Raw genomic sequence first — 27,580 nt, 5'->3', positions numbered from 1 at the left:
TGAACACTTCTTGTTCCCAAAGTCTCTTTAAGAGAGTATGTTTCAAACTCAATTCCTCTTGATTAAGTAGTAATGGGAAGTCTTGCCTCATACCTTCAATCTTTAGGCAGCAGGCATTACTCATCTGTCATAAGCAGAAAATGAAATTATATATGTGAAAGCCATTAAAAACTCCATAGTACACCATCTGAATATAAATAATTGCCATTTACAGAGTACCCAATGTGTGCCAGAAACATTTGATAACTCATCTGATTACCACCATTGAATAGTTGAGGCAATTTTATTCAGACAGGAATAGTAATTAGCCCAAGATGACCAATTAGGAAGTGGTGAGCTAGGGTTTGAATACATATTACTCTGTCATAAGGATCTGAGGCTCTGGACAATGTTGTATAATTTTGAATTCTGAGTGGCTAAAGTCAGTCATGCAGGTGCTGCATGCCTACATTATAGACCCCATTAAAAACCTAAACACCAAAGGTTAGGCGCTATAGACTAAATGTTAAATGTGTGTGTCTCAACCCTCCTCCCCAATTCATATATTGAAACCTAATCTCCAGTGTGATGATATTTGGAGGTGGGTTTTTGAGGTCATGATTAGTGGGATTACTGCCCTTATAAAAGAGATCCCAGAGAGCTCCCTTGTCCTTTCTGCCATGTGATGACACTACAAGAAGACAGCTATCTATTAACCACAAAGTTAACCACTAATCTGCTGACGCCTTGATCTTGGTTTTCCCAGCCTCTAGAATGCTGAGAAATTTGTTGTTTTAAGCCATCCAATCTACCACATTTTTGTTACAGCAGTCCAATTGACCAGACGTACATCAGGTGAGATTCTTTGGCTGGCAATCATTGACTATAATATCCTATATAATAAAGAGGTAATATGCAAAAAAAAAAAGAAAAAAAAAAGATGTTATATGCAAATTGACCCTCACACCGTCGCACAAGATGGCCGCCCCCATGTTGTCAAATATGGCTGTCCCCATGTGGTCAAAGATGGCCACCACAAGATGGCCGGCAGGGGAGGGCAGTTAGGGGTGAACGGGCCAGCAGGGGAGGGCAATTGGAGATGACAAGGCCTGCAGGGGAGGGCAGTTGGGGGGGACCAGGCCTGCAGGGGAGGGCAATTTGGGGTGACTGGACTGGCAGGGGAAGGCAGTTGGGGGTTACTGGGCCAGCAGGGGAGGGCAGTTGGGGGCGATCGGGCCGGCAGGGGAGGGCAGTTGCGGGCAATCAGGCTGGCAGGGGAGCAGTTAGGCATCGATCAGGCTGGCAGGGGAGTGGTTAGGGGGTGATCAGGCTGGCAGGCACGCAGGCGGTTGGGAACCAGCAGTCCCAGATTGTGAGAGGGATGTCTGACTGCCCGTTTAGGCCCGATCCCACAGGGGTCCCAGATTGGAGAGGGTGCAGGCTGGGCTGAGGGATACCACCCCCCCCCCAGTGCACGATTTTGTGCACTGGGCCTCTAGTAGTAAATGAAAGAAAAGTCCTAGAATATGATGTGATACTGCAAAAGAAAAATGTATAGAAGGGAGAGTTGGAAGGAAAGCTCCTATTCACAGAAGACTGCCAGCTAAAGAATGAAGGAATGACAGAATTTGAAAAAAACACACACATTTGTATCCCCTAATATAAAAAATAGGTTAAAAAAACCCACTAAAAACAGGTTAAGGCAAAAATCAACAACTGATGCTAAAACCATTGGGTAAAAGGCTTTGGAGAACAAAGTGTCACCCATGGATTACCACAGAGAAAAATGTGGCTTAGCATCACTAATAAACAGCGGGACAACTGGCATTTAAATGTCTCCCAATGTGATGAAGTACACATCACCTAGGAAACTTTCAAGTCTCTAAACCTGTGCAGTACAACTTGATAGCCATAGGCTAGCAGTCAGTGGTTGGCAAACTCATTAGTCAACAGAGCCAAATATCAACAGTACAATGATTGAAATTTCTTTTGAGAGCCAAATTTTTTAAACTTAAACTTCTTCAAAATAGACTCGCCCAGGCCGTGGTATTTTGTGGAAGAGCCACACTAAAGGGGCCAAAGAGCCGCATGTGGCTCATGAGCCACAGTTTGCCGACCACGGGGCTAGGCAATGCAACCAAGGAACTGAATTTTTAACTTTATTCACTTTTAATTCAGTTACTAAAAAACTTTTCAGTATGTCTGAAACAATCTGAGTTTGTAAATCTACTTTTTTCAACAGTAAATTTTATAAAATCTAAATACAGATTAAGAATTTCCAATGAAAATTTAGCATCCACATGAGGTGTGCTGTAAGTGTAAAATACACGCTAGATTTCAATCAGTTAGTAGAAAAGAAGTGTAAAAGTTCTTAAAAGCTCTATTAGCCCTGCTGGTTAAGCATCCACCCACCAACCAAGAGGTCACTGGTTGGATTCCCATTCAGGGCACATGCCTGGGTTTTGGGCTTGATCCCCAGGAAGGGGCGTGCAGGAGGCAGCCCATCGAGGTTTCTCTCTCATTGATGTTTCTATCTCTCTATCCCTCTCCCTTCCTCTCTCTCTCTCTAAAATCAATAAAAACATTTAAAAATAAATAAATAAAAGTTCTATTAATAATTTTATATTGACTACATTAGTTATTAATTTAATTAATACTTTTCTATTGATAACTGGGTATGTTGGGTTAAATAAATTCTCATGTATTTTTAATTTTTCTAATTTGGCTTATAAAAATTTTTTAAATTACATTTATACCTTGCATTGTATTTGTATTACAGAATACTGCTCTAGATCCAACATGTACTTCACAAGAATTCCAAGAGGCAGACAAGTTAAAATCACAGCAAGACAGCATTGTATCAGAACGCAAACATCTTACAATACAGGGGTTGGCAAAAATAGGTTTATAGTTTCAGTAGGGAAAAATACATGAATGTTATGATTATTACAATAGCTTTATTAACTCAAAAGAATGCCACTGACAACTGTAAGCCTACTTTTTACAAGCCCTGTATAACTCTCCTGGAATCTTCAACAATCAAAATTAAATTTTAAGAAACGCAGGGAAATGTTTTGGGTGTAATAAAGACATTGAAAAACAAAATGCAATGTGTGAATCTTGTTTGGATCGATGCTAGCTCAAAAAAACCTGACTGTTCTTATAGATACTTCTGGGAAACCGGAGAAATTTGATTTTCGTGGGTGGACAATGGAGTTTTGTTCCATTTTAAAAGGAGACAGCCCTCGTTCTTAGGAGCTGCATGTTTAAGGGTGAAGTGAATGTCTGCAATTTACCACTAACTGGCTCATCATCACAAGTATCTATATCAAGAATGACAAGTGAGACAAATCTTAACAATTAGTGAATCTAGATCAGCCGTGGGCAAACTACGGCCCGCGGGCCGGATCCGGCCCGATCGGCTGTTCTCTCCGGCCCACGGAGCCTAAAGAGCGGAGGGTTCTCTTGCTCTCCCCTCCGCTCCTTCACCAGCAGCAGTGTTAACATGGCAACGTGGGGAAACACTGGGCAGCTCCTTCTTCTGAGTGGGCGGATTTATATCCACCCATTCAGTAGAAGAAACAACATCTCAATCTTCCAGAGGCTCCTTGTAATGCCCACGGACACGTGCCCCGACATCACCCTGGGAATGCGTAGACATGTTATCGTGGTGATGTAGGGAGACACGCCCCTGGAGAGCACAGTATCAGAGCATTAGCTAAAAAGGAGACCAACAACACTGTTCCCACTGAAGTTGATGTTTTAAAGACCAAAAACCTTTCAACCCAGTCTACATTGCCATCTACATCTACGTCCCGGGCATAATTTGGAAGTTGCACTAAAGAAAATGTTTAATTTACTGTTTACACATTTTGTTCTTTTCTATTTGTTTTAGTTTTAAATTATTTTATTATATGTAAGTTTCATTTGAAAGGCTTTTGTACCTTTCCTTTGTTAGGCAATTTTATTTTGCCTTTGCCATCTTCAATATTAAGGTATGTTATTGTGCTATGATTCCTCCATTTTTTGAAGTTTCAAATTTTAATAATTAGTGTTTACATTCTTGTTAAAATGTTTGAAATGAATAAAACTATTGAAATAAAAAAAAGAGAGACCGTACACTTTTATGTAATGATGTTTACTTTGAATTTATATTAGTTCACACAAACACTCCATCCATGCTTTTGTTCCGGCCCTCCGGTCCAGTTTAAGAACCCATTGTGGCCCTCGAGTCAAAAAGTTTGCCCACCCCTGATCTAGATCAAGGGTTCACCTGACGCTACACGCAGATTTTCCTTCAAATAAGAATTTCTAAATGAGAACAACCCGCCTGTCCAAACTCATAAAACTCGGGGTTAATTCAACCTCAACTCTTGTTAACAGCAGAAGTCAGCGCGCACCATATATTTTTCCAGAGACGCCCCCACTTTGAGGCGTTGGGGGTTCTGAGAGGAGCAGACTTGAGATCGGAGGCAGCCGCCCACTGTTCCTGTGGTCAATGCGCTATTTACAGTCTTTTATTCACCCACGTGCCCCCTAACAACCTGGAAAGGTTTCTCTTTCCACTGGAATGTAACTTACCAAACTGCAATAACGGACACCCACGGTCGGAACAATTCCACGGAGGGCGCACCGGGACCCGACGGAGTGCCCGGCTGCTGGGGACAGGGCACCCTGAGGCCGAAGTCAGTGATGCGAATGACGGAGGTGCTTTTCCTTCTGAGGAAAGGGCACAAAAGGTGATTGATTTGGAGGCTTTTGTAAAGGGGAGGGGGCCGACCCGCCCGCCCGAAGCTGCTGCGGGGACCCCGCTGGCTGAGCTCCTCCGAGGGGGAATCGCCCTGGAGCGCCCCCAGGAGGCTCGAGGGGTCGGGTCAGAGCGCGCGAGTCCAGCCCCCTGTGACCCCGCCTACCCTTACCTCAGACACCCGCCCGAGCGCAGTTAAGATGGCCGTCGCTTCGTGCGCGCGCGCGCGCACGCGCACGTGCACACGCACGCTCGCTCGATTTCCGCGACCGACGTAAGGGGCGGAGCCTCGGAGGTTTGGACCCACCCGGGAATCGCCGCTTCCCACTCGCGGAGGTGCTGTAGAGCTAGGTGTTTGACCTGGAAGGTGTGGCTGTGGCCAAGGACCCCTACGGTGGTTTATTTTCTTCCCTAGCCCATGCCTCTTACACGTCTTACATGAAAAAACAATTGTTTTGTAGACGAAAAAGTAACATCACTAGATGTTTCATCACTAAAAACTTACTAGGAGTGGAGGGAGAAGAAACGATTGCAACCCGGTGCATGCAAATATGGCAAGCCCTGTGGCCTGCATGCGAAGATGCAGGGGTATTTATTGAAGGAAGGGAAGGGAAGGGGAAGTTAGAACCGTAGAACTTTATTATATAAACCGTTCTTTCTGTAGGGTTCTCCCAATGACAGTGCGAGAACTTCCATAACCTTAGCTCTTCCCATGGACCCGCCCAATTATGTTTCCTTAAAGTTCCATTTTGTCTTTATCAATTTCACAGTTTGCTGCATACTTAAATGCATCTTCCTCTTCTTGGCACCATTGTTGCTAAACTTTCCCCATGGAGATGATGGATACAATCACTACACAACTGCATAACCTTTTAATAAATTCACTGTTGGTGATTCAGCTTTTCAATGTAGCTTTTTAAAACATTTGTCTTTATTGTTGATACTATTACAGATGTCCCCTTTGTTTTCACCATTGACCCCCTCCAACTGGCACCTGCCCTTCCCAGGCTTTCACCATACTGTTGTCTGTATCCATGGGCTATGCATATATGCATATGTTTCCAGGTTAATCCCTTCCCCCTGCTACCATCACCACCTCCCCAGACTGGCCTTCCCTCTGAAATTCCTCAGTCTGTTCCATGGTTCTATGTCTCTGGATCTATTTTGTTCATCAGTTTATTTTGTTCATTAGATTCCTCTATGAGTGAGATCATGTGATACTTATCTTTCTCTGACTGGCTTATTTCGCTTAGCATAATACAATGTAGTTGTTAGGGCTGATCAAATAATTCAATCGACACCATCCCGCCCCTCCCTCCCCCTGAGAACTGACCTTTAGGCCACTTCACAAGGACATTCCACTTGCTTAGACCACATTCCACTTGCTAAGACCATTATCTCTCCCCTCTGGACTTTCCCAGAATCTGGACCTGCACAGAGAATTCTCCGCCCAGAAAAGGCCCGCCTAGAGTCCTTTAAAACCTCTGACTCCCCATGTTTGGTTGCTGGTGCCATTTTGGGGCTCAGACCATCTGGTATCTAGATGACCTAATAAATTTATACTCCCTTACCACTTTGGCCTCGTACGTTCCTCCTTTGGCGACCCTAAACAGTGATTTAGCTTCCTCTCTATGATTCGCCTTACCTGGGAAGGGAGCTGCAAACTGCAGTTAAGGTGACAGGGATCGAGCGTTACAGTATCTCAGTCTGGAGTTTCAGATACTATATTAGAGGAGAAGAGGTGACCCTAAATTTAAATCTGAGATGTGAGGCCGAGGCTACTGTCCAGAAGCAAGGGGGAGATTCTTTAGCTACCGGGTTTTGAAAGCAACTGGAATGCCACTAGGTCTCTGATTTTCATTATGTTCGAGTTAAAAGTATAAGAGCTTAACCATTAATTTTAGATACTAACAGAAAAAGAAAAGTTTATTATAATTTGGGAGAATTCTCTTTTTTCCCCTTTAAAAATATTTTTTATTGTTGATAGTATTACAGATATCTCCCATTTCCCCCCCTTAGTTCCCCTTCTCCCAGTCCCTCCCCCCTCGTCTTCACCACCCTATTGCCCATGTCCTTGGGCTATGCATATCTATATATATAAAAGGTTAATATGCAAAGTGTCCCCTCAGGAGTTCGTCTGGGAGACCGGGAGCCTAATCGCTTGATATGACATGCTCTGACCACCAGGGGGTGGCACGGAATGAAGGAAGGCCCCAGCCGGCAGCTGGAAGACCCTGATTGGCCCTGATCACTGGCCAGGCCTATGGATCCTACCTGTGTACGAATTTCATGCACCGGGCCTCTAGTAAGTATGTAAGTTCTTTGGTTTATCTCTTCTCATCCTCCCAATCTCCACATTAAAGTATAGCCCCACATCGGGTCTTATTTTATTGGTGATTCATTTTATTAGACTCCAAAAATAAGTGAGATCAGGTGATATCTGTCTTCCTCAGATTGGCTTCTCAATAGTAGCCTTGAATTGGTCAAAGGCTAACTGTGCAGTGACTGCCCACAGCAGATATCCAGGTGTGTCATTAATCATGTCATAGAAGGAGGCAGATTATTTAAGTTGGTAATGCAGTTCATAATAAGTCTTTTTTAAAAAAATATATTTTATTAATTTTTTACAGAGAGGAAGAGAGAGGGATAGAGAGTTAGAAACATCAATGAGAGAGAAACATCCATCAGCTGCCTCCTGCATACCTCCTATTGGGGATGTACCCGCAACCAAGGTACATGCCCTTGCCCGGAATCGAACCTGGGACCTTTCAGTCCGCAGGCCGACACTCTACCCACTGAGCCAAACCGGTTAGGGCCACAATAAGTCTTGAGAATCCTCTAAGTTGTCTTGGTAAAAGGGGAGGAAATTTTGAATGGCTGTAATTCTCTGGTGTGAGAGACTTGCTTCCCAGGGTTGTCATTGACTGGTGAACCTGCAGTCTGATTGTATTGTAATTTATCTTCATAAACGTTATGTCATTATATAGCTAAAGTTTTCCAGAGATAAAGAGATTCCTGTTGAGAAGAGGTTAGATCAACTGAACATAAAAGCAATTCATCTACATCTAGAATTAAGGTAGAAGAGGGAGGTTGGAAGTCAGGGAGATTATGTCACATTATTAATCTTTGAAGTTCTGTTAATTTTCTTGTATTCTCTCTAATATATCCCTTGACAAAAGCAGGCTGAACTTGTTAAAAACAAACAGAAATTCCAAGGAGGGTAGCTAAGCCGGAGGTCAGGAACCAGATAAGAAACTGAAGGACCACAACTAAGAAACAGGTTTGCACTGGAAATATCCAAGATAGCGCCTGAAACCCCTTCCCCAAGTGACCTCTTGACAAACTTTTCTTCATCAGCATACTGAAAATCACACTCAGCGGTGGAGATTTCACACTAAAATAAAACATGAAATGCATGGCTAGGCATGTACCCAGAAAGTTTGGGAACTGCGCATGCTCCCTGGGAAATCCCAGAACTGAGATCTCCTCCCTTGAAAATACCTACGTTCCCAATTCCCCAGAATTAGGCAGAAGGGATTTTTAGAGCTTTAGCTCCTTCTCCATTCCTTGGCCAAAGAATAAACATTCTGATCTGCTTTACCAAACACAGTTTTGTTCTATTGGTACGAGCTACACTGGGCAGAACCTGCAAGAGGTCGGTGACAATTATGGCTGAGAACCTGAAGGAAGTACGAAGGGCCTTTAGTGAACACCGGTAGCATAAGAGCGCAGGTGTATTGTTCTGGCATATGAAAGTGAAAAGGTATTGGAAATACAGATGTAAAGGAATAGTAGAGGAGGTTGAACAGAGAGTCCTACTACTGTGAAGTGTGTTGATTTTAGAGGTAAAAAGCCAGAACAGCATCAGGGTTAGGGGCCACAAGAAATGTGGGCACACACTACGATTTACAGACCTTAAGGTTTTTACAAAACAATATGCACTCCATTTTTTAAGTAGAGGACAGGAGTGTTGCAGAGGCTGGCACATTCTAATGAAGGGACTGGCTGGATGGAAGGGAGGTCTCAAGGATCGGTATAGGCTTACATTTTGTGTCCTGTTCTCCAGGTCTGGAGAGGCAGGATTGGAGGCCCTACTTGGCCCCTAGCCCTCGGGTCTACCTCAGTCCCGCCCCTCGGCCTGGCCCCACCGTAAGCCCCGCCTCTCTGAATATTCAACTAAGCCCGCCCCACTGACCGGGTCTCGCCCCACGGACCTGGTCCCGCCCCACCGACATCCAACCCCAACTCCCGCGCTGATCCGGTCCCAGGACCCAACCGTGTCTCTTCTGGGAGGAAATTGGCAGTTCGCCACTCGAAGCTGGAAGCATCACCGCCCCGCTCCCCACCCCTCCCTGTCCCTCCGCCTTTTGTACCCCCATTTCCCAGCTCCTGAGCCCCCGCCTCCTTTGCTGGGTGCAGCGCAAAATCCGGAAGCTAATGCTTGCTTTTGCGCGTGCGCGAGCTGCCGGCCTTGTCTCCCCGCATCCTCCAGGCGGCGGGGGTCAATTTTCACCTCAGCCTCCGCGGCCTCCCCCAGGTCCCCAGCGTCGGAAGCGGAGAGCTCGGCCTTGGGGAGGCCAGCGATCACAGGGTGGCTGCCGCCAGGACCCGCCGCCCGGGCCTCCCATCGCCGCGCCTTTTCCGGAGCCTGGTCCGCCCCGCTCGCGGCTGGTTGCGCGTCCCTGACTCACTGTATCGGGAACTCTGGGCTGGGTCCAGCAGTCGGAGTGAGAGCAAAGTAGGTTGGAGAATCACCTTCTTCTTTAATTCTCCTCCAAAAGCGTCCTTTGCTCTCTTTCCAAAAAGGAAAAGCATCCCTGCCATTCGGGTCACGGGACGAGAGCCTCACCTCGTCGTCTCTGCGCTGGTCTGTGGATTTCGGCGGCTTGTTCGGTGAGCACGGCTGACATTTGCCTCAACTACGTCCCCACCTCTTCCCTCCTAGTGCAAGAGAGAGTATTAAACCTTAATTTTACCCTGCCGATGGCATCCGTTTGCTACCTTATATTTAATGTATGTGCTGCCGAAGCGAGCACAGCTACATTATATTCAGGTGCATAAAAGTGAACTGATTATTAAACACCCTTATAATCCTCCGCGCCGAATGCAGCTATACATTTCAATCATCTGTAGACTGTTTTTGAATTTCACACACAAAGTGTGTTCAACTGTCAGTTTCAGCCTCCCCCACCCCCCTTGAACCTTGTATTTCTTTTTCACTTTATTGTACTGCCAGGACCTTCATCCAGTTCAATGTAAAATAGCATGGAATTTGTATCCTTTCCCCATTTCTGATCCCAGAGGGAATTATTCTACCCTTAAGTAGGATGTTTACTGTAGGTATTTGTGGATTTTTTTCCTAGTAAAACTCGTTCCCTTCTAGTTCTGGTGGGTTAAATTGTTATCACCAATGAACATTAATATAGATCAATCACTAGTTTGTATCTAGTAAATCAAACTGTGTATGATCTTTTCTGTTAATGTGGTGAATTCTATTAATTGATGATTCCATTTTCATCCACATTTTATTCTTAGGATGAAACGAACTTGGTTTGTGATTAATATCTTTATTTTTCATTTATTGACTATACTAATATGTTATTTGCACTAATGTGTATGATATCTTTTTTTTTTTTAAGTTGTATTTTTCTGGTCTTGGAAATACTGGAGAAAATAGTCCCCCCCCCCCCATGGAATTTTGAATATTTACTTATTTGGTGAGCCTGTTGGTAAAACAATTTGTAACTTTTATTTCTTATGTGGGTATGTTTTAAATTGGAGATTGTTTTCTTTAATGATTGGATATAATCAAGTTCTGTATTTATTTTAAATAATTACTAGAAAATTGTATTTCTCTCTCTCAAAATTTATTCATTACCTGTACGTTTTCATATCTCTTCCCTTAGTTTTTGTTTTGTTTTGTTATAATCTCCCTGGTAACATCTGTAATTGTGAGTCATTCATAACTTCCTTTATCTGTGCCCTGTTGTTTTTAGAATTGCCATGGGTTTGTCAACTTCATTAGTTTTCAAAGGACAGATTGCTACCTTTTCTGATTCTGTTTATTAGTTTTTTTAAGTATCATTAATTATGCCTCGTTTTCACTTTTCTTTCTAACCCTTTACGCTATTCTTTTCCCAACCTTTTAAGTCAGTAGTTAGCCTATTGATACTGATTTTTCCTTCTCTGGGAATTGATGGTATTTATAACTATATAAATATATATACCACACCAGCTATGGATTTCCATTGTTATCTGAAACAGTTATTTTAATATTCTGCTTCTATCCTGCCATATAGTAGCCTTGACTCCCTAAGTGGTCGGCAAACTCATTAGTCAACAGAGCCAAATATCAACAGTACAACGACTGAAATTTCTTTTGAGAGCCATATTTTTTAAACTTAAACTTCTTCTAACGCCACTTCTTCAAAATAGACTTGCCCATGCCGTGGTATTTTGTGGAAGAGCCACACTCAAGGGGCCAAAGAGCCGCATGTGGCTCGTGAGCTGCAGTTTGCCGACCATGGCCCTAAGATAAGTATGTGTGCATCTCCTTATCCCTACAATGCACTGCATTTTTATATAGCATATACCACCACTTGACATTTTGTTAATTTACTGCCCTCCCTTAAAAAAATTATGAAGTCCATGCGCTTCAGTATTTTTCTGTTTTGTTCAGTGCTGCATCTCCTGTGACTGCATGTAATAGGATCAGGGGAAATATTACATAAATAAATATGCAATGAAGGAGCAGGCACTTGGGGCCTTAAGAGAAGCATCCTTGCTCAAGACATAGGTCTTAGTCAAGAGAAGGAGCTCAAAGATAAAACCTTTGAATAGACTACTTCATTTGTCTACTCTGCACAGTGTATCCAACAGGGTTCCAGGCCAGACCCTGATAATGTTAGGGAATAAGGGCCTCACTAACAACTAGGATGTAAGGTATACGTTCAGAAATATACTCATTGGCCATTTGGACTTGAGATAAATAGACCTGCATACACACCCCGAGAGAGCAGCTTTCTAATTGGGTAACATTGAGTGGTTAATTGACTCTAAGATTCCTCAGCTATAAATTAGTTGTAATATCTGATTTTCAGAGTTTCTATGAAATATAAATAATTTCTTTGCAAAGATGTGGGCATCTCTTTGCAAAGTCATTCTCACATCATGGTTGCTCACATGGAACATATTATAGTAAAATCTGTGGTTGACTATTCAGTTTTTATTGGCTTTAAAATACATATGTGATCCACTGCAGTGGAAGAAACAGTTGTGTTTTCATTATTTGAAATTTGTGCAACAGCACTGTAGATATTACTATCAGAGATGACACACATTCCTCACTTCACTTAAGTATTATTTTCTGCTTCCGTACAGGCAGCATTTAGCATGAGGATTAGAGCATGGTTGTCTTCTCTGCTTCCTGTGTGTGGAATTTAGTTAGTTGATTCTCTCATAAATCAGGTTTCAGGGATCCTGCAGCCCCTGGGGGGAAGGTCCAGTGATCAGGGGTTGAGCAGTAATGCCTGTTAGCTTGCCAAGGGGTGCAGAAGTAAGGAATATTGGGAACAGAGCACCCAGAAGTCTGGTATATTAGTCTGTGCTTTCTTGGAATTTGAGACAGAGTGTATATTCTTAGGATATTCTTAAGGTTGAAGGTATTGCCTGGAACTTTTTATGCTTTTCATTATCATGGGCAAATTGATTTTAGTATTAGCTAGGTTTTTAGAGTTCAGTTAACTTACTTGTAAAATGGGACTATTAACCTTTTTTTTTTTTAAAAAAAAAAAAAGGCCAACAAGAACTAGAGCATAGTTTCTAGCTCTACACAAGGTAACGTTGCTCCACTTTCTTACAAGATCAGCGTGTGCTTGCTTGGGTGTCTTGGGTGTATGCATGTACATGTGTGAGTATTGTGTGTGTGTGTGTGTGTTTTGGGTGGAATGGTAACTCATAATGTGCTGCAGCATCCAAGCTCATGAGTGTGCAAATTGTGGGGAGATCTAAATTGTGATGTCTTTTTTCTCTTGCCTCAGCTATAACTTCTTAATAGTCTGCCTTTCTTCATGAATGGATGAAGAAAGAAGAGCTGCTGAGTCACAGAAAAACATGACACAGGTAGGTAAGAGCTAATAATTCTCCAAAAGAATATTCCTATTTCACCAGTTCATCGGTCTGATTGTTTAGAACAGGGATCAGCAACCTGTTTCTTTGTTGGGCCACATAGTATGTTAGGCTTTGAAGACCTGAGTTTCTGTTGGCACTCAACTCTGTCACTGTAGTGTGATAGCAGCCATAGACATGATATAAACATGTTTGATTGTGTTCCAATAAAACTTTACTTACACAAACAGGTGGTAGGCTAGATTTAGCCCCAGCCTAGAGTCTAAGAAAATATGGCCAGCTGGGGGCCTGGGTTGAAATGTTGTGCTGTCTGCGGGCTTCTCGGCCTCTCAGGTTTATGAAAATAAAGGAAAGCTCCCTTTCTCTCAGTGTGTTTTTATTCATTAAAACCTCATCCAGCCCTAAGCAGTTTGGCTCAGTGGATAGAGCGTCGGCCTGCGGACTCAAGGGTCCCAGGTTCGATTCCGGTCAAGGGCATGTACCTTGGTTGCAGGCACATCCCCAGTGGGGGGTGTGCAGGAGGCAGCTGAATTGATGTTTCTCTCTCATCGATGTTTCTAACTATCTATCCCTCTCCCTTCCTCTCTGTAAAAAATCAATAAAATATATTAAAAAAAAAAACCTCATCCAGATTTGACCCTTCGTTTCATGTTGTGCTGATTGCTATAGTGCAGTGGTCGGCAAACTTAGTCAACAGAGCCAAATATCAACAGTACGACGATTGAAATTTCTTTTGAGAGCCAAATTTTTTAAACTTCTTCTAACGCCACTTCTTCTAACGCCACTTCTTCAAAATAGACTCGCCCAGGCCGTGGTATTTTGTGGAAGAGCCACACTCAAGGGGCCAAAGAGCCGCATGTGGCTCGCAAGCCGCAGTTTGCCGACCATGGCTATAGTGGGAGAGAAGGAAGCAGGTGAAATTGTTTCTCACTTAACATTGTTGGTAGGTTCTGCGACTTAAAGCAAAACAACGGATACGGAAAACAGTTTCACCATAGATTGATATAGATGAGTTAAGTTCTCACAGAATCTCCTCATCATTATAACAAAATGAAGTCATTTGAGGACCTGCTGTATTTAATTTTTAGACCAGTTATCTCATTTTTGCTATATGCCCTGGACTGTTCTGGATCATTATAAGATTGGAATTGTTTACCAATGAACCATGGGGAGATAAATTGAGTGTTTTAGAAGTTTCACTCAGTCTGGGAGATAGGATTTGATCAGTCAGGAAGGATGTGTGGGGAGAAAGATCTGATGGCTGAGTCCAGGGGTTGATGTTAGGAGACCATAAAATCTTTAGAACTTCCCATGACTGGATTCTCAGTTCCTTTCCCCTGTATTGTCAGCATCATCCATCCTCCTGAACACATTTGGGGAGTTGATACCTTTCTGATCAGAATATGTGGGATTTTTCAGGACTCAGTGGTCTTTGAGGATGTTGCTGTGGACTTCAGCCAGGAGGAGTGGGCGTTGCTGGATTGTGCTCAGAGGAGCCTCTACAGAGAGGTGATGCTGGAGAACTTCCGGAACCTGGCCTCGCTAGGTAAGAATAGCAGCATTCCTTTATTTGTTGTTTAGAAAATAAATCTAACAACTCAACCTTATTCCTTACGCTAGGATTTGGGCTAAAGAATTGGAATTCATTGGTGAATAAGGTAGATATGGTCACTGACCCCAAGGAACCTGTAGTCTAGGGCAGTGGTCGGCAAACTGCGGCTCGTGAGCCATATACGGCTCTTTGGCCCCTTGAGTGTGGCTCTTCCACAAAATACCATGTGCGGGCGCGCATGTACAGTGCGATTGAAACTTTGTGGCCCATGCGCAGAAGTTGGTTTTCGGCTCTCAAAAGAAATTTCAATCGTTGTACTGTTGATATTTGGCTCTGTTGACTAATGAGTTTGCCGACCACTGGTCTAGGGGCTTCACCATGAAAATAAACATCTGTGTGCTGAACTGACTTTTTATTGTGGTTGAAAGTGTGGGCATATCTAACTGGTTTGGCTCAGTGGATAGAGCGTTGGTCTGTGGACTAAAGGTCCTGGGTTTGATTCCAGTCAAAGGCACATGCCCAGTGGGGGGAGTGCAGGAGGCAACCAATTAATGATTCTCTCTCATCATTGATGTTTCTATCTCTCTCTCCCTCTCCCTTCCTATCTGAAATCAATTTTATATATATATATATGTATATGTGTGTGTATATATGTATATGTGTGTATATATATGTATATATGTGTGTATATATATACACATATATATGTGTGTATATATAATATATATGCATATGTATATATACATATACATATATAATATATATACACATATATATGTGTATATATATATTATATATATATATACACATATATATGTGCCATATATATACACACAAATCTATGCCATATATATATAATATACATATGTATTATATATATATATATCTATATATATATACCTGTATATATATATAGATATATATATATATGGCATAGATTTGAGGGGTCTCTTAGGGACCCAGGGAGGTTTATGGTTTGGGACCTTTTGAGAATTTGCTGCCATCAATGCCCTTTTCTAAAAGACCACCGGCAACATACCTAACGTTAAACAAGTTGGGTTAGTTACTCAGTGCTTCAAGGGAGAACACATGACATAGGGAGCTGTGGGATGTCATAGTAAGAGGGTATTAGAAAGTACATATTATAGGATTTAAACTTTGGTTGAGTGATTTGGGGAGGGGTCTATGCAAGCAGGCTGTATTAGTTTACTGGGCCTTTTGTAACAAAATACTACAAACTGTATGACTAAAAACAAAAGAAACCTATTCTTTCACGTTTCTGAATCTGGAGGTCCAAAATCAAGGTGTCAGCAGGGCCTTGCCCCTTCTGAAAGCTCTTTGGAAAAAATCCTGCCTATCTCTTCCTGGCTTTTGGTGGTGGCCAGAAATAAATCCTTGGTATTCTTGACTTGCAGATACATTGCTCTGATCTCTGCCTCCGTCTTCTCTCTGTCTCTAAGTCTCTCCCTCTGTATAAGGACACTAGTTATTGGATTTAGGGCCCACCCTACTCCAGTATAACTTCAGCTTAACGTGATTATATCTGCAATGACCCTATTTCCAAATAAGGAAGCATTCTGAGGTTCTGCACACGAATTAAAAAAAACAAAACACACCCACAAACATTTATTTATTTTTAGAGCAGTTTTAGGTTCACAGCAAAATTGAACAGAAGATATAGCGATTTCCCATATACCCCTTTACTCTTACACATGCACAGCCTTCCCTGCTACCACTATCCCCCATCAGAGTGGGTTATTTGATACAATTGATGAACCTGCATTGACATATCCTCATCACGTGAGTCCATAGTTTACATCAGGCTTCACTCTTGGTGTTGTACCTTCTATGGTTTGGACAAATATATGATGACATACCCACTGTCATAATATCATACAGAGTAGTTTTACTGTCCTAAATCCTCTTTGCCCGGTCGATTCATCCCTTCTTCCCTTTTAACCCCGGGCAAGTATGGATGTTTTTACTATGTCTATAGTTTTCTCTTTTCGAGAATGTCATGTATTTGGAATTATATGGTATACGTGTATGTAGCCTTTTCACATTGGCTTTTTTCAGTTAGTAACATGCATTTAAAATTCTTTTATGTCTTGACAGTTCATTTCTTCTTAGCACTGAATATAATATTCCATTGTCTTGGTGTACCAGCATCTATTTATCCATTCACCTACAGAAGGGCATCTTTACTGCTTCTAACTTTTGGCAATTATGAATAAAGCTTCTGTAAATGTGTGTGCAAGTTTTGTTGGGACATGTTTTCAACTTATTTGGGTAAATTCAAAAAAGCAGGATTGTCTGATCTGTGGGAATGTTATGTTTAGTTTTATAAAAAAAAAACCCAGCCTGTCTTCCAAGGTGGCTGCACCATATTGCATTCCCACCAGCAATAAATGAGAATTCTGATGTTCCACATCCTAACCAGCATTTGGTGTTGTCAGTGTTTCAGATTTTGGCCATTCTCATAGATGTATGGTGGTATCTCATTGCTTTTTTTTTTTTTTTAAACTATTTTTAAAAGAAGATATTTTTATTGATTTCAGAGAGTAAGGAAGAGGGAGAGAGAGAAATAGAAACATCAATGATGAGAGAGAATCATTGATCTGCTGCCTCCTGTACACCCCCTAGTGGAGACTGAGCCTGTAACCTGAGCATATGCCCTTATCAATTCTTCCTTTTGTAGATGATGCCTTTGGTGTTGTATCTAGCAAGTCATTGCCAAGCCCTAGGTCATCTAAATTTTTCTCCTATTATCTTTTAAGAGTTTTATAGTTTTACATTTTAAATTTAGGTCTGTAATCAATTTCTGTGAAGAGTATAAGGTTTGTGTCTGGATTCATTTTTTGGATGTTAATATCTAGTTCTAGTCTTTGTTAAAAGGACTATTTTTTCTCCATTGTATTGCCTTTGCTCCTTTTTTAAAAAATCAGTTGACTATTTTTATGGGCCTATTTCTGAACTCTATTCTGTTTCATTAATCTATTTAGACATGGATTAAAAATAAATTTTTTTCGGTTAATTTTCACATGAGGATATTTTTTTCATTGCTTTTTTTCAGAGAGAGTAGAAGGATGGAAAGAAGGGGGGGAAGCAGAGAGAGAGAGAGAGAGAGAGAGAATGTAAGAGAGACACATTGACTGGTTGCCTCCCATATGGGGTGGGGTGTGAATCTGAAACCCAGGTACATGCTTTTGAACAGGAATTGAACCCATGACCCTTTGGTGTGTGGGCCGATGCTCCAACTGCTGAGCCACACCGGCCAGGGCTGGTGAACACTGTTTAACCCACTTGGATTGAACTCACTTGGGTAGATTGGATGCTAATAGAAAGTGGGGAAAATTCTATTATTGGGTATTTTGTGGGTGGCATAGTGCCTGTCCTTAGACTAAATTTTTGCCTGTCCTTAGACTAAATTTAGAAATGGTCTTATTTCATTTTACAATGGTGTCAGAGTAACCTTGTCTAAGATTGGTATTCTGTGAGATTATTTGTGTTCAGCAGGAGAACAAAATGTCCTGATTGTAAGTAGCAGACCAACTTCTAGTAATACTGAGGATTAGGTATGAAAGTCAGATCAGTTCTAGACATCAGAGGCTATGTCACAACTCCACCTCCCCTTAAAAATTCTTTGGACAAACATTTTGTTGTAATTAAATTCACTCTTGCCCCATCTTTATAGTATCAGAAGACTGAAGTTTTGCCTTGTCTAATGGAAATGTTTATGGTTCCTCATTGTTTTCTTTCATGTGATATGCCTTTCTGCATTAACAGGCTATCCACTACATACACCCTGTCTGATCTTCCAGTGGAAACAAGAGGAGGACCTGGAGATATCAAAGAGAGGAACTATTCATGGGGAGCACCAGGAAGGCAAGAATTCTTGTGAGAAATTGTCCTGGTTGGGGGATATTACATTTGGAAACATAAAATAAAAGCAAAATGAAACTTTTGTCTGAGAGGCAGATTTTCCACAGACACCATTGATTATTGTTATGACATTTTATTAGTCCTCTCACACTTTTTTTGTTTTTGGAAAAGACATTTCTCTTTGTAAGTTAGTATTTGGTCATGTACATTTTATCCAGTTCCTTTTTGTTTTATTTTCCTAATAATACTCTATTCATGTTACCATCAGTCTCAATCTTCATGGAATTATTTTTTAGTCAGTTGCTTACCATATTGACCCTTGTGCTTATTACCAAAGTCTTGAAACAGCCATAGTATCAAAGTCTTGAAATAGCCATAGTGCCAAAGCCCTTTGCTCATAGGTACCTTTACCTTTTGTTTCAGGTTTGGAGACTCAACTTAAAAGTAATGAATCAGTCACTTCACAAGATATTTTTGGAGAAAAAGCATCCAATCAACAGAGAATAGAAAGATTCAAACAGCATGATTCCTGGTCATCCATTTTATACAAAAACTGGGAATGCCATTGCATTGATTATAAGAACAAAAACCCCAAGAAACATTTGAGGTGAGTGCCATTCATATAAAAGAAAGTGATACCTCAGAAGAGAATCTTAAAATGTCATGAAATTTAAAAAACATGTACATAAAACTTGGTCAAAAATTGTGATTTCATAAAGAATTTTCACAAGATATTCCGCCCCCCCCCCCCCCAAATGAGACAGATCTTCAATGTTTGACAGTTGTAAGCAATTATGAGAAAAATCCTATTAATAAAAATTCAGTGATAAATATTGGCTATTGTAGAGCCCTTTGTGAGAACTTTCAGCTTATAACTTGACAGGGCAAAAACATTCATAGTTACTGAAAATGGTAAAAATGTATTTATTACTAATAATGTGCTTTTTATTTTTGAAAGAAGTAATATGGTGGAGGACATCTATGAACATAACGAAGAAAATCAATGTGGACAAACGTTCAGCCAAATTTCAAATCTTAATATGCCCAAAAGAACTACTGAGATAAAATCCTATGAATGCCATGAATGTAAAAGGGTCTTCACGGATCATTTATCCCTTAAGAATCACATCGGCTCTCACACTGGAAGCAAACCCTATCAGTGTAAGGAATGTGGGAAAGCTTTCCATTTTCTCGCTTGTTTCAAGAAGCATATGAAAACTCCAAGAGAAGAGAAACCCTATGAATGTAAGGAGTGTACCAAAGCCTTTGGCTGTTCTTCATTCTTTAGGGCACATATGAAGATTCACACGGGAAAGAGAAACTATGAATGTGAGGAATGTGGAAAACACTTTAGCTGTTCTTCATCCCTCACAGAACACAAAAGAATCCATAGTGGAGATAAGCCTTATGAATGTAAGGAATGTGGGAAGGCCTTTAGTTGCTCCTCCTCACTCTCCAAACACAAAAGAATTCATAGTGGAGATAAGCCATATGAATGTAAGGAATGTGGGAAGGCCTTTAGTTCTTCCTCTCACCTTATAATACATATAAGAATTCATACTGGAGAGAAGCCTTACGAATGTAAAGAGTGTGGAAAGGCCTTCAGTGAGTCCTCAAAACTCACTGTACATGTCAGAACACATACAGGAGAGAAACCATATAAATGTAAGGAATGTGGGAAGGCCTATAATTGTCCCTCCTCCTTAAGTATCCATATGAGAAAACATACTGGAGAGAAACCCTATGAATGTCTGGAATGTGGAAAAGCCTTCTATCTTCTAACTTCCCTTAATACACATGTGAAAAATCAAAGTAGAGAGAAACCGTATGAATGTAAGGAATGTGGAAAAGCCTTTAGTTGTCCCTCATCCTTTAGAGCACACGTGAGAGATCACATTGGAAAGATACAATACGAATGTAAGGAATGTGGGAAGGCCTTTAGTCGTTCCTCATCCCTCAATGAACACTTGAGAACTCACAGTGGAGAGAAGCCTTATGAATGTAAGGAATGTGGGAAAGCCTTTATTAGTTCCTCCCACCTTACAGTACATGTAAGAACTCACACTGGAGAGAAACCTTATGAATGTAAGAAATGTGGAAAAGCCTTTATTTATCCTTCAGCTCTGAGGATTCATATGAGAACGCACACTGGGGAGAAACCCTATGAATGTAAGGAATGTGGGAAAACCTTTCGTCATTCTTCATACCTAACTGTACATGCCAGAATGCACACTGGAGAGAAACCGTTTGAGTGTCTGGAATGTGGGAAAGCCTTCAGTTGTCCCTCATCCTTTCGAAGACATGTAAGAAGCCACACTGGAGAGAAACCATATGAATGTAAGGAATGTGGGAAAGCCTTTGTCTGCCCTGCCTACTTTCGAAGACATGTAAAAACTCACACTAGAGAAAACATATAAATGTAAGCAGTATGGGAATGTCTGCAAAGCTTTTCAAATCTTAGGAAACATATGAGATCTCACACTGTGGAGACATCCTCTAACTAAGAAAGGAAATTGTTGCTCATCTTTATGAAGACTTGAGAATTTACAGCTGAGTGAAACCTTTTGTAAACCATGTGGTAATGCCTTCATGAATATCACATTTTATTGTTCAAAATTCATAAGAAATAAGTCTATAAGAAAATTCATACTAGAAGCAAAGATCAGTGTCTTACCCTTAAAGTGGAATGTTGGCTCACTGATTTCTGGTTTTTAGTTACTTAATTTAAAAAAAATGTTTAAATTTATTTATTGATTTTAGAGAGAGGAAGGAACAGATAAATATGGATTTGAGAGAGAAAGATCAATTTGTTGTTCTATTTATTTATGTATCCATTAATTGATTCTTGTAGGTACCCTGACTGGGGATTGAACCCACAACCTTGAGGTTTCAGGACAGTGGTCTAACCAGCTGAGCTACCTGGCCAGGGTTCTGGTTTTAATTTTCTGATATGAATATTTAGGGTAATAAATTTCCCTCCAATACCTTTTAGCTCTAATATGTTTTATTCTGAGTTGCTTTTATTTTGGTTCAGATGTAAATGTTATTTGCATTACTAAGTCTTGAAGTGTATTTTTTCACATGCAGACAACATTGGTCCTTTTTTTAAAAATTAGTTTCTAATAAACTCTCGTTCTCTAAGTGTGCAGTGATTATGGTATGGACTCTTGTATTTGCAATTTCTCTTAAAATTTTCTTTTGTAATTGGTAATTTCATTTTGATCTAGTACAACAGATTCTGGGAATTGCCTCCTCAATATTTTCCCCCCTTTTAATAAGAAACTACTGCTTGTGAAATTATCAGTTTTTACTACTCAAAGCCTTTTCCGACTAATAAGTAATTTCAGCAGAAATTAGTAAGTGTGAAGGTCTTGAAAGAAGTGTCTCATCTGATATGTAGTTTCTGTATTTTGTTCTTTGTCCTTGCTCATGGCTGGGAATTGGACCCAATGTTTTCAGAGTAAAAAAATCCTGTGACAAGAAAGCTCGAAGCAAAGCTGGTTGGGCTGGCTTCTGTGTGTTAATTTGGGCAGGCTGGGACTTCATTTCCCAGAATCACTTCCTTATGCATTTCCAGGTTATAGTTGTCTAAAATAGTTTGTTTGAGAATTAGAAGGCAGAGGATAGAATCCCTTATTTTTAGTTTAGTGGGACCATGAGACAGGGAGACAGATGCATAGGTGCCTGTGGGCTCTAATTTCCAGTCATTTTCCTAATTATTGGTCTTACCAACCAATATTGGTTCAAATGGAATAGTGAGTGCTTAAGTTACCTAACAAGCAGCAGTTCCATGAACATCTCTGTAAGTTTCTCTATCATGGCCGTATACAGCGTCTTAGATTTTGGGGCAAGTTTTAGCTTTATCATTTTGCTGATTTATTACTGTCCTCTGGCACATCAACTGTTTCTATAGAGTTGGCCCCAGTTTGGAGCAGCACTGTTATCTCTGTAGTCCAGTCCCATTATGTCACTCTGCCCAAAGGGAAAGATACATTTATGTAAGTTGATTGTGGTCTCAAAACAAGAAGAGCAACCACAATTTTGACTTTTATTACAATTTATTAGGATTGCTTGTCCTTGATCTTTATATATATGTTAAAATACAATATGTACAGTTATGTGTTTGGCTTTTCTCAACATAATGTCTCTTTGCCTTCTAATTGTTGTTTTGGCAGACTTACACTTATTTCTCTTGGTAAATGCTTTGCACGTGAAAATAAGATTAGTAAATCAAAGGGTAAACTTCATGTTTAGTTTGGTAGGTATTCTGCTTTTTCAAATATGTTTATTCCACCTATAATTATAAAATCAATGCATGAAAATTCTAATTGTTCCAAATATCTGGCAAGCACTTCCTAATTTTAGCAGTTGAGTGGAAGTTGTGGTAATATTTTTTTCTTTCTTTTAAAAATTGTTGACAATATTACAGATGTCCTTCACCCCCCCACCCCCCGCCTACCCCCATTTACCCACTTCCATCCAGCCCCCACCCCTTCCTCTGGCCATTACCACACTGTTGTCTGTGTCCATGGGTTACGCACATATGTTCTCTCATTCAGTCCCCCCTTCCTGTTCCCTCTGACAGCTGTCAGTTTTTTCCATGTATCTACGCCTCTGGTTCTATTTTGTTCACCAGTTTATTTTGTTCATTAGATTCCACATATAAGTGAGGTCATGTGGTATTTGTCTTTCTCTCTGGCTTATTTCACTTAGCATAATAATCTCCAGGTCAATCCATGCTATTGCAAAAGGTAAGAGTTTTCTCTTTTTTACAGCTACATAGTATTCCATTGTGTAAAAGTAACAGCTTTTTAAGAAAAGATTTTTAAAAATTGATTTTTAGAGAGAGGAAGGCAGAGGGAAAAAGAGAAAGAAACATCAATGTGAGAGAGAAACATTGATCAACTGCCTCCTGCACATGTCTCCCCCCCCCATCTCTCCCTTTGCCATCAAGGATGGTGCCCACAACCTGGGCATGTGTCCTGACCAGGAATCAAACTGGCAACCCTTTGGTGCATGAGTTGATGTCCAATCAGCTGAGCCAAATTGGTCAGGGATACCACAGTTTTTTTTATCCACTCCTGATGGGCACTGTCCAGATCTTGGCTATTGTAAATAACACTGCTGTGAACATAGGGGTGCATATATCCTTTCTGCTTGGTGTTTTGAAATTCTTAGGATATATTTCCAGAAGTGGGATCACTGGGTCAAAAGGCAGTTCTATTTGTAATTTTTTGAGGAAACTATACTGTTTTCCACAGTGGCTGTACCAGTCTGCATTCCCACCAGCAGTTTATCAGGTTTTCCTTTTCTCCACATCCTCATCAGAACTAGTTGTTTGTTGATTTATCGATGGCAGCCATTCTGGCTGGTGTGAGGTAATACCTCATTGTATTTTTAATTTGCTTCTCTCTGAGGATTAGGGCCAATGAGCATTTTTCATATGTCTATTGGTCATTTGTATATCCTCTGGAGAAGTGTACATTCAGGTTCTTTGCCCACTTTTTAATCTTATTGTTTGTCTTCTTGGTGTTGAGTTGTATAAGTTCTTTATAGATATAGGAAATTAACCCTTTATCAGATGTATTATTGGCAAATATGTTCTACCATACAGTGGATTCCCTTTTCGTTTTGTTGATAGTTTCTTTTGCTGTGCTGAAGCTTTTTAGTTTGATGTAGTCCCATTTGTTTATATGTTCCTTTGTTTCTCTTGTCCTAGGAGATGTATAGGAGAAAATACTGCTATATGAGGTGTCTGAGATTTTAGTGCCTATGTTCTTCTAGGATTTTTATGGTTTTGTGACTCTTAAGTTTTCTATCCACTTTGAATTTATTCTTGTATATGGTATAAGTTGGTAGTCTAGTTTCATTTTTTTTACATATACCTGTCCAATTTTCCCAGCACCATTTATGGAAGAGACTGTCTTTACTCCATTGTATGTTCTTGCCTCCCTTGTCAAATATGAATTAACCATAGAGATGTGGGTTGATTTCTGGGCTCTGTTCTGTTCTATTGATCTGTATGCCTGTTCTTGTGCCAGTACCAGGCTGTTTTGATGACAGTGACCTTATAGTATAGTTTAATATCTGGTGTTGTGATCCCTCCAGCTTTATTTTTTCTTAAGAATGCTGATGCTATTTGGGGCCTTTTTTGGTTCCATGTAAAGTTTTGAAATATTTGTTCTAGGTCTGTGAAATATGCGTTGGTATTTTAATAATAATTGCATTGAATCTACAGATTTCTTTGGTAGTATGGACATTTTAATGATGTTTTTCTTTCAGTCCATGTATAGGTGTGTTTTTTCTCCTTGGTAAGTTTATTTCTGGGTACTTTATGGTTTTTGTTGCAATATAAAATGGGTTTTCTTAGTTTCTTATTCTGATAGTTCATTACCTATAATAATAAAAGGACATCATTCCGGATGTCCTTCTAGATGAAGCTGGGGCTGGAGTGAATCCGGGTTCTGGTTGCCTGTTGGCGGCTGCAGGGAAGCCTCCTGGTTTTCAGGTGCCGCAGGGAAGCCGGTGCCAGCAGCCGGGGGAAGGAAGGCCTACTCTTGCACAAATTTTCATGCATCTGGCCTCTAGTTGTATAAAAAGGCTACTGAACCCTGGCCAGGTGGCTCAGTTGGTTGGAGCATTGTCCCATACACCAAAAGGTATGTGTTCAATTCCTGGTCAGGGCACATGCCTAGGTTGTGGGTTCAATCCCCCTTTTGGGCACATATGGTAGGCAACTGATCAATGTTTCTCTCACATCGATATTTCTCTTTCTCCCATTCCTCTCTCTCTAAAATCAATAAATCATTTGGTGAAGATTAAAATAAAATAAAAATGCTACCAATTTCTGAATATTAATTTTGTATCCTGCTCCTTTGCTGCATTCATTTATTACAGTGATTCTCAACCTTCTTAATGTCATGACCCTTTAATACAGTTCCTCATGTTGTGGTGACCCCCAACCATAAAATTATTTTTGTTGCTACTTCATAACTGTAATTTTGCTACTGTTATGAATCGTAATGTAAATATCTGAAATGCAGGATGTATTTTCATTGTTACAAATTGAACATAAAGCATAGTGATTAATCACAAAAACAATATGTAATTATATATTGTGAAATATTTATTTCTAATTACAAATAAATGAAATTTTGTTTTGAATCATGGTGTAGCCTGGTTAACAGTCTTAATATAACAACAGTAAACTACATTGCTACATTTTGCGACACTATGTGTAAAAAGCCAACATCAGTGCGAAGGTTGAGATTGCTTCTTTCTCACCAGATCAGAAATTCTTGGGGCAGTCTTTGCAAGAGCACAATAAAGATCATCTTCCACAACAAGTCTACTTCTGTATTTAGACTTGATAACCAACAAGCTGGAAAACCCTGTTTCACAAAGATATGTTGTTGGAAATGGAAGAAGAAGACGCAACACAGTCTCAGACAGAACAGGATATGACTGCAAACACTTGATCCAGACTTTTGTAACTGGCACTGTAGAGAAATCAGTTCTCAGTGCATCACTGTTAATAAGTTCAATGAACTCCTCTTGTGCTGTCTCAGGAACATCTTCAACTTTGACTGTGAATGGGCTTCTGGCAAGTGCAAATGGGGTGTCAGGTAGATTTGGAAAGTACAATGAAATTTCGTCTGCAAGGATGTGCAAGTGTTCTTTTATAGAAATTATCATCGTAATCCTTTTGTCTGGTTCAATGTCATGTTCCTCAAAGAAAGTAGATAAGGTAGGCAACATGTAAATTTTATTTTTATCCAATTTTTTTTTGCCAAAGCTGAAGTTTCATTTGCAATAATCGGATCTTTTCAGACAAATAGAGGCATGTTGCATTTGGTCCTTGCAGTGATAAATTTAACTCATTCAAGATGGCAAAGATGGCAACCAAGTAAGCTATTTTCTGCAATTCACTTTTATCGCTGAAAAGTGCTTCGAACTGTGGTCTTGCTTTCTGATTAAAAAACGTTTTGAGTTCATCATGAAGCTCAAAAACACGTTTTAAAACTTTTCCTCTCGACAACCATCTCACTTCAGTGTGAAATAGCAGAGCATTGTTTGGCGCATCCAACTCATTGCACAGTTGCGAAAACAGTTGACTGTTTAAAGTGCTTGCCTTTACAAAATTGACAGAACTTATGACGCTTTTCATTACTTCTTGTAACTCTTGTGGCAGTGTCTTCGTTGCTAATATTTGCCGATGAATCATACAGTGAGTTCTGATGACTGTTGGTGACTCATTCAGTACCAAACATTGAAATCCAGATCGACATCCTAGCATAGCTGAAGCACCATCTGGGCAAACACCACAAACCTTTTCCCAAGAGATCTTATGCTCTTTCAGAAATGAACCGACTGAGTCAAATACATCATGTGCAGTAGTTGTCGTTTCAAGAGGTTTGCAAAAAAGAAACTCATCTTTAAAGTCGCCATCAAGTCACGTAAACCAGTAACTGAACAGTTTGCAACAACTGTAGATTCATCAAGCTGGATACTAAATATTGGAAGTGAAGCAGATTTAATTTCCTGGATTACCTGATCAAGAATATCAGCAGACATGTCATCTATTCTTCTGTGGACAGTGTCGTTAGATAAGGAAATTGCACTCAATTTCATAACAAATTCGTCTCTGATCATAACTCGAACAATGTCTTTGGCCGCTGGCAACAGTAAATCCTCAGCAATGGTGTGAGCTTTCATAGTTCTGGTGATTCTGAGTGCCACCAAATATGAAGCTTCAACAGCTGCTACATTTTGTTTCTGGTACTTGCCACCAGTGTCAAGTCTGGCTTTCTTGAGTCCATCAGCTTTGCTTCTAAAATAGTTGGTATCCTTGCCAGCAAAGCTCAGATGCTTGCTATCAAAATGGTGTTTTAGTTTGTTCGGCTTCATAGATTCAGCTGATAGAACTTCACAACAAATAACACATTGTGGATTCTCAATTCCTGCTGTAATTATTGAGGTAAAACCATACTGTAAAAAATCCTCACTATATTTTCTTAATGTTCTCTACATGATCCATTGTCATGGGATGGTTTGCTAATGAAAATAATATATAACAATAGCTTTAATAATTCAAAAGATGATACATGGCATAGTTCAGTCAATACAGTTCATTAAAGTTTCCTATGATTTACCATGCTCCGTGTTGTTTTTTACATACCTGTTACTATCACAAGGGGGCAGTATTCACATCAACCACAGGTGAATATAAAAAGATCGATCAGCATCCAGATTAAGTTCCCATGGTACAGATTTTTTTTTCCAGTAGTTGATGA

General features: G+C 40.4%; 1 protein-coding gene and 1 long non-coding RNA gene across 4 annotated transcripts in view; both read left to right on the top strand.

Moving 5' to 3' along the window:
* LOC308251435 overlaps positions 1-27,580 on the top strand; it is a 99,493-nt gene that overhangs the window by 25,531 nt on the left and 46,382 nt on the right. The window lies entirely within an intron of this gene.
* ZNF699 (zinc finger protein 699) lies at positions 9,194-27,530 on the top strand. Of its 3 annotated transcripts, none has more exons than XM_080674787.1 (6): positions 9,194-9,619; positions 12,766-12,847; positions 14,273-14,399; positions 18,192-18,302; positions 18,711-18,894; positions 19,249-27,530. In XM_080674787.1, exons 2-6 carry the CDS (start codon positions 12,800-12,802, stop codon positions 20,702-20,704), a joined length of 1,926 nt encoding a protein of 641 aa, XP_080530913.1. In that variant the 5' UTR covers positions 9,194-9,619; positions 12,766-12,799; the 3' UTR covers positions 20,705-27,530. The 3 variants fall into 3 exon arrangements, with proteins under 3 accessions (XP_080530913.1, XP_080530912.1, XP_080530914.1); XM_080674786.1 differs by having other exon boundaries at positions 19,246-27,530; XM_080674788.1 differs by having other exon boundaries at positions 9,579-9,619; positions 12,766-12,851; positions 19,246-27,530.

This window comes from Plecotus auritus, assembly GCF_963455305.1.
Source record: "Plecotus auritus genome assembly, chromosome: 6".
NCBI classification, from domain to species: domain Eukaryota; kingdom Metazoa; phylum Chordata; class Mammalia; order Chiroptera; family Vespertilionidae; genus Plecotus; species Plecotus auritus.
The sequence above is the reverse complement of the archived record's forward strand: the minus strand, read 5'-3'. Positions and strand labels throughout refer to the sequence as shown.